At 38.2% G+C, this 12,217-nt stretch overlaps 1 protein-coding gene across 4 annotated transcripts in view; it reads left to right on the top strand.

Annotated features, from left to right (window-relative positions):
• The window catches only part of BRF1 (BRF1 RNA polymerase III transcription initiation factor subunit), a 225,665-nt gene that overhangs the window by 166,985 nt on the left and 46,463 nt on the right, over window positions 1–12,217 (top strand). For all 4 annotated transcript variants that reach the window (XM_038404984.2, XM_038404982.2, XM_043517889.1 and 1 more), the window contains 3 exons: window positions 91–172; window positions 273–328; window positions 2,399–2,655. In XM_038404984.2, the coding sequence (XP_038260912.1) occupies window positions 91–172; window positions 273–328; window positions 2,399–2,655 (395 nt within the window). The remainder of the gene's footprint in view (window positions 1–90; window positions 173–272; window positions 329–2,398; window positions 2,656–12,217) is intronic.

Genomic DNA, 12,217 nt, shown 5'->3' with positions numbered 1-12,217 from the left:
AAATGTTCTTACCTGAATTTTTTTTACTATATTTTGCCTACAATTTTCAAGTTAGTAACTGAAAAGAAATGAACTTTATTTTGTTTTTAGTATATACTTGATGAAACGGAAGCTCAAATAAAAGCAGAACTGTGGATGAAAGAAAATGCGGATTATTTAAAGGAACAAAAGGGTAAGAAGCATAATAACGGAAATGCTTTCTCTGGTCACATGTCTCAAAAAACAATCTGATACCTGTCCTTCATGCTGGCTATCTTTTTATCAACTTTCAGAGAAAGAAGCAAGAATAGCAAAAGAGAAGGAACTTGGGATTTATAAGGAACACAAGGTATACAACTTAAATATTCCGCTTGTGCTTAACAGTGTCCATTTGCAAATTTCCTGGAAACTCATTACATTTCTTGGTCAAACTTCTCTTATAGTGGTTTAGAATATAGTGAGGGCAATCCAAGCAGTAATTCAGTTCAGCTTTTTATCATACCCCTAAACATTAATGAAACTGTGCTGAAGCACAGCTTTTCAGATGGTGACTGTAACGTTTTCCTGCCTGAGCATTGTTTACTTCTCTAGCCCAATACTCTACTTTAAAGTCCCCCTGAACTCTTAGGTAGGAACTTGTTTGCATTGCAGTGGCAATTTTTTTTGCATGGAATGGTCAGTTGCATTTATGATTACTATCCTCGGTGATTACTTTGTTTAAAAACTATTCTTAAAATGTTCCTGATTTTTTTGAAAAGGCATTCATGTTATATTTGTTCTGAGTTTGCTACGACTGCAGCACTTTTGTATATTGTTGCAGTAATGGTTTCTGTAAGAAGAGGTGAACAAATCTCCATTACAGCAACTTGAAGGAATGTCATTGTTCTACCTTCATAAAGCATTTGACATTTATGTTAACAAGTGGCTTGTCCTCTCTGAGTTTAGCAGTTTAAAGCAGTCTAATTGGCCACATAGTCACAATTTACAGCATTAGTATTTTGTGTAATTGACCAAGTGACAAGGCAGTCTGTGCATAATTTTCCCCATGCAGCTAAAATCTACATTAGTTTTTGATGTGTGTTTTCCATTAGTCTTTTTTTAACAGACCAATGAAAAAGTTTCCCATTCTTCCACCCTCCCCCCCCCCCCCCCCCCCCCGTCAAGATACTTAAAAAAGTAAACCAGACAATGAAAGACTGTTTGATGCTTGAGAGTTTCTCATTCAGGCTACATTCAAACAAATGGCATTGCACTAGTCATTTTCAAAATTGTGCATAACCCTCTGGCACAGAAACAGCCCAAACACCCACCTTTTTGTTCTGACAAGGTTGAGTTTTTCTCCAACGCCCTTCTGTTGCTGACAACTTCCGGCCAGAACTTGATTAACAAAGTGCCTGGGATTTTCAAGGTAGCATTTGACCCATGGAAGTAAATAGAACAGCTATTATGCATTCAAAAATAATTCACCTGCTGATTTTGATGTTAAACTTTTTTGAGAAGGAAAATGTTGGGCAAGACATCAGAGTTATTCCCTACTCTTTTAGAATGGGGACATGGGACCTTTCTTCACCTGAACAGTTGCCAGATAGAGACAGAAAGATCTTCGGGTGTAACGTCTCAACCTCTAGTTCTGGGTTGCAGTGTCAGTCAAAGACTTTGACTTTTTGACCCACACAAGAGTGCCTCCAACTGAACATCACTGTAGTGCTTAGCATTTAACTGGAACCTGTAATTGCTCAGAGGCCAGCATTAATGCCAATCCATTTACCCACTGATTGCCATCTCTGTAATACAGTTCGCTTTCTTCATTGAATCATGGAGCAAGAGTCCTATGGTGCTCCCCAAAATAGTATTGCTGTAATTTTGAGCCTCACTTTGCAGAAATTAACTATAGGGAGAGTTGTAACCCAATATAGGTCTAGTTTTAAACAAATATTTTGGGAGAAAAGTATATTTACTTTTTGGCTAATTTTATAAAATTTAGTGGGAGCCCCTCTCCTGTCATTCGAACAACCCTGCCCCTCTGTAGATGACATTTGGAAAAGAGGCTATGTTTCTCTTTGGCAACAACGCAGAAACTATCGGGTTAATATAGTATAGCAATTGTAATGACATGTGGTGGCATTTTGGCAAACGATACAAAAGCGAACACCTTATCTCTGGAGAAAGTGACATGGACTTCACAGTGTCCTCAGATGGCCAGAATCTCCATTTTACAGCTGGTACCAGTCCTGGCACCTGCAGCAGTAAAATACCCAGAAAAACCATACTGGGACATTGACTTGGTACTGACCCCAAGTGAACCGTGCTGCATACTGGGTCATCTAACACCAGTGTCGGCAGCACTGCAGATCACCTTTCTGTTCTGCTAAAACTATTTTGATTGTATCTAAATCACTAATTTTATATTTTAATTAAGCCAAAGAAGTCTGCAAAAAAGCGGGAGCCAATTCAAGCCAGCACAGCAGGAGAGGCAATTGAAAAAATGTTGGAACAGAAGAAAATCTCAAGTAAAATTAATTATAATGTGCTAAAGGACCTGAACAGCAAAGGAAGTAGCACGCCAAAGAAAGAGGATGACAGCACTGATGACAGCAGCAACACCAAGAAGCTGTCAAGAAGAAAATCTACCGCCAGTAGGAATATAGCCAACACTGTAAACAGTATGGGAAAAAGGTATTGCTGTTGTTCATTTATATCTCTGTGAGGCTGTCTATGCAACTTTCTGTGCAGACAGTGTAGATATTGTAACGCTTGTTTGAGACTAAAGTAACATTAGGGCTCTGATTTTATTTATTTTTCATGCAGTGCCACAATGAAACCGTATTTGCAGACCACATATCAGCTGACAGCTTCTGTGTAGATTAACCATCATAGTGTGAAAGAATCAATCAGAATTCACATGTGAACCTTTCAGCCACAGAAATCTATTCTTAATGTAATTCTGACATTTCTTGTCCTTCCTTTCTAAGTTGGCTTCTTCATAGTCACAGACATGACACTAAAATGCTGAAGTTTTCGCTTTTCCTCTTGATATGAAAAAATAGCTAGTATCCATCTGTTATGACAGCTAGCTGTTTTGATTAGCTTTTATTTTAGTTTTATTCCAAGCTTTTGTTGTTAATTGATGACACAAATATAAAGCTTCACAGTAAATACGTATGTCAGTTTTCTGGTCTGGCCTTGCAAATGTTTAAGGCTGTGATAAAAACTTCTATTTTATTGATTAAAATAAACAAACTTGTTAGATAGAAGTAAAGTATACAAGGAAATTGGTGTGTGCTATCTGCAATATTCAACTGTTTAATTAGTCTGCTTCAGATAATCATTTGAACTGCTTCTATGCATAGGTTTCAGAGTAGCAGCCGTGTTAGTCTGTATCCGCAAAAAGAAAAGAAGTACTTTTGGCACCTGAGAGACTAACAAATTTATTTGAGCATAAGCTTCTGATCAGAAAGCTGTAGCCCACGAAAGCTTATGCTCAAATAAATTTGTTAATCTCTCAGGTGCCACAAGTACTCCTTTACTTCTATGCATAGTCATTTCTAATTTGTCTCATGTATTTCTATGGTTCCTAAAAGATGTTCTACCTACAAAGAACCTAGTCTAAGTTTAGGCATAACATTACAATTGATAACATAGTGTGGAGAGTAGCGGAAACAAAGATTGTGAATGAGCTACCAGGGTGGTGTGTTTTTGTTTGTGTATTGTTGATGAAGACAAGCTCAAAGGTGTGAGTTGAATGGGGGAGTTGATCCCTAGTGGCAGGTTCAGCTAGGAGGAGTGAGAAGGAAGCAACAGCACAGTCATCAGTATGGAGGATGAAGTTCCCCAGGGTTGAGGGTAGGACATTAGGAGGAGAAAGGAAGTGAGAGTGCCAGGAATCAAAGCCCTAGCAGAAGGAGTTGGGCTAGAGATGTACCGCAGTAATACAGGGGTAAGAGAAGAGCCTGATGCATGTATTTTGGAGGAAGAGAAGGAATGTGTGTTTGATGAGAAATAGGGGGAACTTGGAGGCGGCAGCAGTGGAAAAATGTGAAGCTAATATCACTGCCATCAGGGAGTGAGGGTGGCAGCAGAGGGAGGAGGAGAGCCAGGTAACTGTCCGTTCAAGATGGGAAAGGGGGAGAGACTGAACTGGTGAAGAGAGGACAGAAGATAGGTGGAGGTCAGGACCCAGAAGCTAAATAGAGAAAGCAGAGTGAGAGTCTATAGCGTTCAGATGCTTACTCTGGCCCTTGGTTTAAGAGCCAAAATTTAAGAATAAATGTGTAAATAGAGAGATCTGGCCTATTTAAATTCCTTGATATTCCTAGGAGACTTGATTCTGCAAGATACATTGTTGTAATAGCAAAGATTTTCTCCCTTGTCTGCTCTTTTTTCCTTGTTTGTTTTTATTTACCATGATTGCTCCATGCTTTTACAGCGTTTCCCTGGAAAGATAGTAGAAATACCCTTAATAACAACATTCTCACTTCCTCGTCTCCCTTCTGACCCTTTTATGTCAGTAAGAATATTGTTAGTCTCTAAGGTGCCACAAGTACTCCTTTTTTGCGAATAGAGACTAACACGGCTGCTACTCTGAAACCAGTAAGAATATTATAAGTCTCTTATTTAGTTGATGGTAATGGTGAGGTCTTAAAAACCCAAGAGCAGTGTGTTTTCTGTTAGCAAAGAGAAGTGCAAAAAAGCATTCAAGATTAATTTCACCTTAGCATTTCACACACATTGTGATAATTAGGTTTAAAAAATTTTTGCTGAGACTTAAACAGGAGTTACATTATCTAATTAAATAATCCTCTGATTCTGTTGTCAGAAGATGAATGCTTATATAAAAAGTAGGTGCCTTGCATCGTGGTGGTATTATTGACTTTGAAACAATTGCATATCAGAGCAGAGCATTTAGCACTAGGGGTATGTCTGCACAGCAGCTAGACACCCATAACTGGCCCATGCCAGCTACTTGAATTCATGGGATTCGAGGTTGTTTCACTGCTGTGTAGACATCTGGACTCGGGCTGGAGCCTGGGCTCTAGGCCCATCCAAGGTGGAAAGGTTCCAGAGCTATGACTCCAGCCTGAATCTAGATGTCTACACACCAATGAAACAGTCCCATGAGCCTGAGTCAGCTGGCACCAGCCAGCTGCTGGTGTCTAGTTGCTGTGTAGACATACCCTGGCGGTTTTTGACAGCGTCTCCACATCTTCACATGACCATTTTCAGGGCCTGATTTTCAGACGTGCTGAGCCCCTGTAGCTCCAGTTGAAGTGAGTAGGCCCTTCAGCTTGCTGTGCACTTTTTTTTTAAATGCCCTAGATTAAACAATAAGGCAGTATGGAAAGCTATCTAGATAAATACAAATCATTATTTTCCAAAAGTAGGTAATAAAACCATGTTTGGTTTTTCCCTTTTGAGTACTCAAAGCACATCCTGAGGGTGCTTGCAGAGTTCTCTGTCACTGATTGGTGGGATGGGGTTGGTGCACATACAGATATGTATAATAAGGAGAGCTTACACTTCCAAGGTAATGTTTCTGCTGCTAAAACAATATTGAGAACTTGGCAAGCAAATAGATTATTTTGATTTCCTACAATTAAAGATCTATGATATTCCTTTTGATTTTCTTCCATTCTCTAAGTGCCAAACATCTTATATGGCATCCAGAAATTCCTTTGTTCGGCATTGTTGTTATGTGTCATGCATAAATTCCTTTATTCAGCATTGTTCCTTTGAGAGGTGAATGGATAAATGCTTCTCCTGTGATACAATAATCATGATAATTTGTATGCAATTAATAATAAAAACCTTTCACATTTCTCATTAGAAAATGAATGAAGTATGTATGCCAGTATCCAGAAGACATTTGCAGAGATTCTGCTAGCTATTTATTTTTCAGCAATTTATAATCCTGCTAGTTTATCTTTAGAGGTCTTAAATATTTAGTAATCTATCTGCAGCAGCATCTTGCATCACAAGCATCTATGAGATCAGTATGCTTTAATCCAGTACTTCAGTTAGTCTGAGTGATAGTTAAGTCTTAAAGATGTACTGATTCAATTCTTTGGTCTAATTGAAAAGTACTGAGACCAAGCTACTGGGAACTTGACAAGTGAGGAAAGTAGTATTGGTGGTGGGTGATTAAAGCAAAATTCTTGTATGGGAAGCAGAGTTTCAATATGGAACAGTCTTTCTTGCTCCCCATTCTCAAATGAAATTGTTCTTCATGCTTACTTGACTTTTTTGATTAGTGGAGGTCATCATAGTACAGGAAGGGTCATTTTACTGTATGTAGTGCAAGGAAGTGTCTGGCTCATCTTCAACTCTCTACTCTTCTAAATCTCTCACACTATAAAATACAATGGATTATCGTAGGACTTCTCTTTATAGTTATACATTATAGTTAAAAGAGAATCCCCCCCCAATCCTTTTTAAAAGTGAGTCATTTACTTGCAAGCATGAATCCGTATTTCCTTATGCCTTTTAGGCTACATGTTTGTAAGAACAGATTCAGACTATAGCCCTTTGAATGGAAACTTTGTTTTTTATATACATATATATAAAGAAAGATCTTCTAGGTTTTGTTCAGTGTTTTCACAGCTAAGTAATTAAATGCTATAATGTTGTATAATTATTGATTCTCAACAAATATTTAAGTAGGTAGAGTGTTAAGAAAGTTTCATAGAAACAAGCTAAAATCTTATTTCCTTGGTAAACTGTTTTTTTAATAGAGCTTCATTGGTGATATAATAATTACTGTTAAACTAATAGGAAAATTAAATTCCAAAGAGCATTTACTTTATCTACCCTTTTACACTTTTCTAAACAGCAAACAAACCCTGATTTGAAAGCTAGGTTTGTAGTTTCTGGATTTTTGTTGGGCTAGTGATGTCAAAGAATGCTTTTTAAGAACCAAGCAAAGATCTTGCTCTTCAGTAAAGTATCATCATCAAATATACCAATATTTTCAAAAGCTAGCTGGATTTTTTGCTTTACCACAAACTGGATAAATTATATGCTTTTTAGAAAATAACATACTTTATTTGAATGCATTTCCAAGAAATATGCTGGAGTTGTACTTAATATTCCCATCAGCATTAGTACTGAAGTCAATGAAGAGAGAATTTTGGAGGGTTTATTTATATAAAGAAGATTAATTAAATTTCTCATTGCATATCATTTTTTGTCTCCAGTGAGTACCAAGACTGTCTGGTTGGAGAATCAAGTAATTTTATTTTTGACACGCTGAATGAGGCAATAACCTCCTCCTACTTAGTATGTCTGGGTTTTTAGAATCTAGTGCATGAACAATTGTTTGATTTATACTGAATACTATCAAAATAGTTGCCACAGCTTAATTTTAATTACCCAGTTGCACAGTTGGTCTTCAGTAATATTTTTTAATGTGAAACAGGATTCATAATTATATAGGGATAGCACGTTAATTCTTTCTTTTTTTTTTACAAGGCTAATCAAATAACTTCTACTTTATATGTGCTAAAGTTCCAATTTTGAACCAAGTTATATCCTTGAATGCTTAGTGTGATAGAAGAGGGGATCTAGGTCTGGTGAAAGCTTTAATAGTTTACATTTACTTGAACTAAATGTTACTACATTACTTGCAAAGTGAAATCTGTTGTAGCAAGAAAGTTTGGGAACTGAAGGGCCTTTTCCAGTCATTACTTTCAAAAATTTTAAACCTATTTATTGCCATGTACTTGAAATTGTCAATGATATCTGAGAGGACAGGATATATTATCAAGGGAATAAATGTGTCAAGTTAATCTCTCAAAAAACTTGTCTTGGAAGAAATGAAGCAGGATTGAGAAGCACAGCTAAGTCTCTTTTAATAAAATAAGGTTGTTCTGAACAAAAGGATTTGCATATATAATAGAAAACCAACTCATATTTATTACAAAGATAGCAAAAGCGCTCAGTGGAGTTTTCAGGAATGAGTGTATTTGAAATTTACTTCCCAAAATTGTTTGTTGCCTCACTCCTGTCTTGTAATTATTGATCCTACTAGTAGCTACATTTTGTTAACTGACAGCTAACCAATGCCAATATGGCTGAGTTGCTAGCAGTCGTGCCACTGAGTAAGAAGATCCATGGATTCATGGCTTACGTATTGCTGACATTGCAGTATAGTATTAGAGATGTGCTGTAGTGTTAGCTTTGGGGTGGCTTGTTAAATGAGCATCTGTTCTGTTCCCATTTCTGTTGGGTTTCCAAATCTGTCTCATGGCCCAGCATCCTAGCCAACGTTCCCCTTCTCACTAAAAGAGGTTGCAATTCCCAGTTAGTGTGTAGTACTATTACATAGTCCGTTGCCTGGACAGTCATTTTGCTACTTTTATTTAAGTCATTATTCTGTCTTGTGCTTATCTTGAGTATGACTGTTGCCTTCTGATCTGATTAGCTTAAAAATTTCAGTTCTACATGATTTTTGATCAAAATATTTCCAAAAATGCCTGGCGTACGTTTCACGTGTTCCTTTCATTTCAGTGGATCTTTTGAAATGTGACACATGCAATAATACGCAAGGAATGAACGGGTCTTAAAAGCTGCTCATCTGCTTTTAATCAGGAAACTTGCCTCTTCAGATGCTTTTTTGGCAATGTAGTTGATTAGTAGAATATGTAGGTGCTTTTACTGGAAAAAAAAAAACTATTTCCCACACATTCAGGACCATAGATAGTATGGAACAAATTATGCTGTGCACTTTATTTTTAGATACAGGAATGGAATTGACATAAAACTAGAACACTAAGTAGTATATCATTTCAGTGTTGGAAATGCTGTAGGCTCAGCTAAGTAAATATGCTCAGCCTGGATGTCCATTATTGCTTATCTCGCTATTGTCATGACTTGTGATTTATTTCTCTGTACTCAAAACAACCAGGAGCTGTTTTGTTGTGGATGTATAATATGTTCAGTGTACAGTATTTAGCTTTGTGAGAGATTGGTATTGTGAGTGGAGCTCAAGTTTTCCAAATCAAGGACCTTTGAGATCAGTTACCTGGATTGTACACAATAGGGTTTTGGTTTAGTAATCCAAGATATTTCTGGGTGATTGAAAAATTAGAATTGGTTAACCTGTCTTGTTTTCACTTAGATGGTGAATCAGCTAGGCTTGGGAAGCCAAGGTCAGATGATACATATTGGTGTGTCTACTCTGCAATTAGACACATGGCTGGCCCATGCCAGCTACTTGGGCTCACGGGACTTGGGCTAAGGGCTGTTTAATTGTGGTGTATGCATTCAGGCTCAGGCTGCAGCCCGAGCTCTGGAACCCTCCCACCTTGCAGAGTCCTAGAGCCTGGGTTCCAGCCCAAGCTCAAATGTCTGCACCTCCATTAAACAGCCCCCCGAGTCAGCCGGCACAGGCCAACAATGGGTTTTTAATAGCAGGGTAGACATACTCTGTATGTGAGAGAACCAAGGCTGTGTTTTGAAATACAGTACTGTTAATTAGCCTCATGAACCATGCTAATGGCGAGTAATGTAATTCTTAAGGTAACAGTAGTCTGTTAATTTACATTATCAAGGAAAGAGTTGGTCTTTTAGGGCTAAGCTCCTGGTGCTAGGAAAAAATAGTATTTAAAAGATGCAGTTTGAAGTTCATGGTGTAGCTGAAAGGACAGTAGGTAGATGTATTTCTTCAGGAATTCCCTGAAGGTCAAAGATTTTGTGTGAAAGAAAAGCTTGTAGAGATGCAATCCCATGTGTTTGACAGATTTGAAGCACTTGTGAGTTTTTTCCATGTGTATGTTATATGCTTTAATTTTTCCACCATTTATTTTTATTTTTCAGAACTGTCTTCAGCTCTTTGTGTAATTTACTTTTGATATCTCTTTTCCCCCTCCCCCCTTTGAGGTCTGCTACATGGCTTGGAATTCATAGGTATTACTGAAAATGAGAGATTAAGTTTTACTTCTGTCTTCTGCTATGCTACTGGCTTTTCTTCTGTGTGGTGACTAGCAGAGGGTCACTGGCATGAAATTCACTTTTGGAAGAACCCCCTTTTAGAAGAGAGGCTAGGGCTGACAGCACCTTGTTCCGATTGTAGTTCCAAGATCTTTCTCTCAGTCAGCTGGCTTATTTTTATGTTATATTTGTTAGGTGTGTCCTTTAACAGGAATGTGTTCTCTTTTAAAGCATGCTAGAAATGGTTATTTGGTTGTTTGCCTAAACTCTAATTGTTGTTGCCTACTTAAAATGGGGATTTTTCTGCACGTCTTCACATGTGAATGTGCTGTATAGAATAGGCTTTTGGTTCGGATATTAGCTAATTGGTAAATAGATCCCCTGGAATGTTTCATGAGATGCCCTGTGAAGGGCAGCTAAACTCTTAGTCCTTTGTAATCTATACTTTGTGAGTTTGTAGTGTAATGTGTACATGTTTGAGTTTTGCTTCTGTATTTTATAATTTAGATCCAAGTAAAAGGATAGTGTAATAAAAATGACTGCTGCTTTTTCTTTGTAAAACTGTAGCATTTATCAAGCACCTCCATTTAAAATAAATCTTACCAATATTTTCCAACTTGGTAACCTTTACTGGGGACACATTTATGTAAATTGGTTTAATCTTGTTTTCATTTACAGAAAACAACCCTGAGAGAAATGGTTGTTTAACCAAAGAAGTAGGTTTTTCCACTTTCAGTATTTGCCCTGCTGCCTTTTTAAAGCTATTAAAGATGCTTACCTGAGGGAGGTTTTTACAGAGGCCTTGAAAAGAGCTGATGCACACACTCACTCTCTCACAGTTGACTTGACAAAGAACTGATCTAGTAAAGCCCCTAGGGATGGTGTAGAACAGCTAATATTGTTGGCAAGCCTCATGAGCCAGGAAGCCCATTATAATGGAGAAGTAGTTGAGAGGAGACAAATGGGAAATAAATTTAGTACACCTAAGAAGTATTGATCTAAATTCATATTTTTAACCTAAAATTAGGTGAGCAGCAGATATTACTCCTCTTCTTACAAGAGCTAGGTGACTGGAGTAATGGTTACCCTTCCCCGCACCTGCAACAGCTAGGTTAAAGTATGCCAGTACACACAGCAGCTAAGAGAGTGAAGTAGCAGGCATTGCTCTTCCCACCCTACTTTGCAGCACTCAGGCGGCTGCCGCGTGGTGGGAGGCAAAGGGTTTTTTTTTTTTGTTTGTTTCATGTACCTTCCAGTATCTGCCAGGTGTGTGTGTTGAGACTTCAGGGTTGGATTTGAACTCACATTGCCTATGTGCTTCTCAGGTGAGATGGCCACAACATTCTCCCTTGAGCTGTTCAAGGCCTGTGAGTCATAGCTACTTTTCAACTCCTTTACGTTTTCCCTGCAAATGTGCGGTGTAATGCATTTGGTGCAAGAACCTTAGAACTACTGAAGCTCACCTAACTGGAGAACCAAACTCTTTGTAATTTGATTCCCCCCAAAAAGGTAGTGGGTGGCATGGACTCTGTTGGGGTGACTCTCAAACATTTGAGACCTTGGTGCAGTGATCTCAACCCTAGTTTGATTTCCATCTGTGTGGAAAAAATTGTTGTCTACACATCAATTTTAAGAAAAGCTGTTTTTGCGGGAGCTGTTTTTGGGAATCCCATGGTCAAATGGACCCAAATTTGGTTCAGTAACTGAACCTCATGCCCCCATGAGGCACACCAAATTTCAAGGCTATCCAGGTAAAATGCAGATTTTAGTGCACTCAGAAGAGTTGACTTTAAATGGAAAACTGGTCCTAACCTTAACATTAGCATTGCTGGCACTCTGCTATAATCTCATTTATTATCCAGAGGCTGATTTGAAAGATGGAACCCCTAAGCACTCTCTGAGGACAGCCTACTGTTAAGAATACAGCACCTCTCCTTTCCCATCAGATGGGGTTGAGGGCTGGCCTTGTCAGACACCCAATGCATCCGATGAAGTGAGCTGCAGCTCACGAAAGCTTATGCTAGATAAATATGTTAGTCTCTAAGGTCCACAAGTACTCCTTTTCTTTTGGCGAATACAGATTAGCACGGCTGCTACTCTGAAACCACTATAATACAGTTATCCTAAAATCTTGGTAGCAACTCCACACAATCACGTGCAAGTATTCTATAAGCTTCAAAAAATTAGTCCTTTTCCAGCTATTGTACAAAGATTTCAGGAATGGTTTTGGTTGTCCTTTAAGTATTGCTTCCGCTGATCTCCGTTTGTGAAGAGACTGTGCCTTTGCACCACAGACTGCACAACAATTTTCAAA

This window comes from Dermochelys coriacea, chromosome 6 (genome assembly GCF_009764565.3).
Source record: "Dermochelys coriacea isolate rDerCor1 chromosome 6, rDerCor1.pri.v4, whole genome shotgun sequence".
NCBI lineage: Eukaryota > Metazoa > Chordata > Testudines > Dermochelyidae > Dermochelys > Dermochelys coriacea.
Note: the sequence above shows the minus strand (reverse complement) of the source record. Positions and strands in the feature narration are given on the sequence as shown.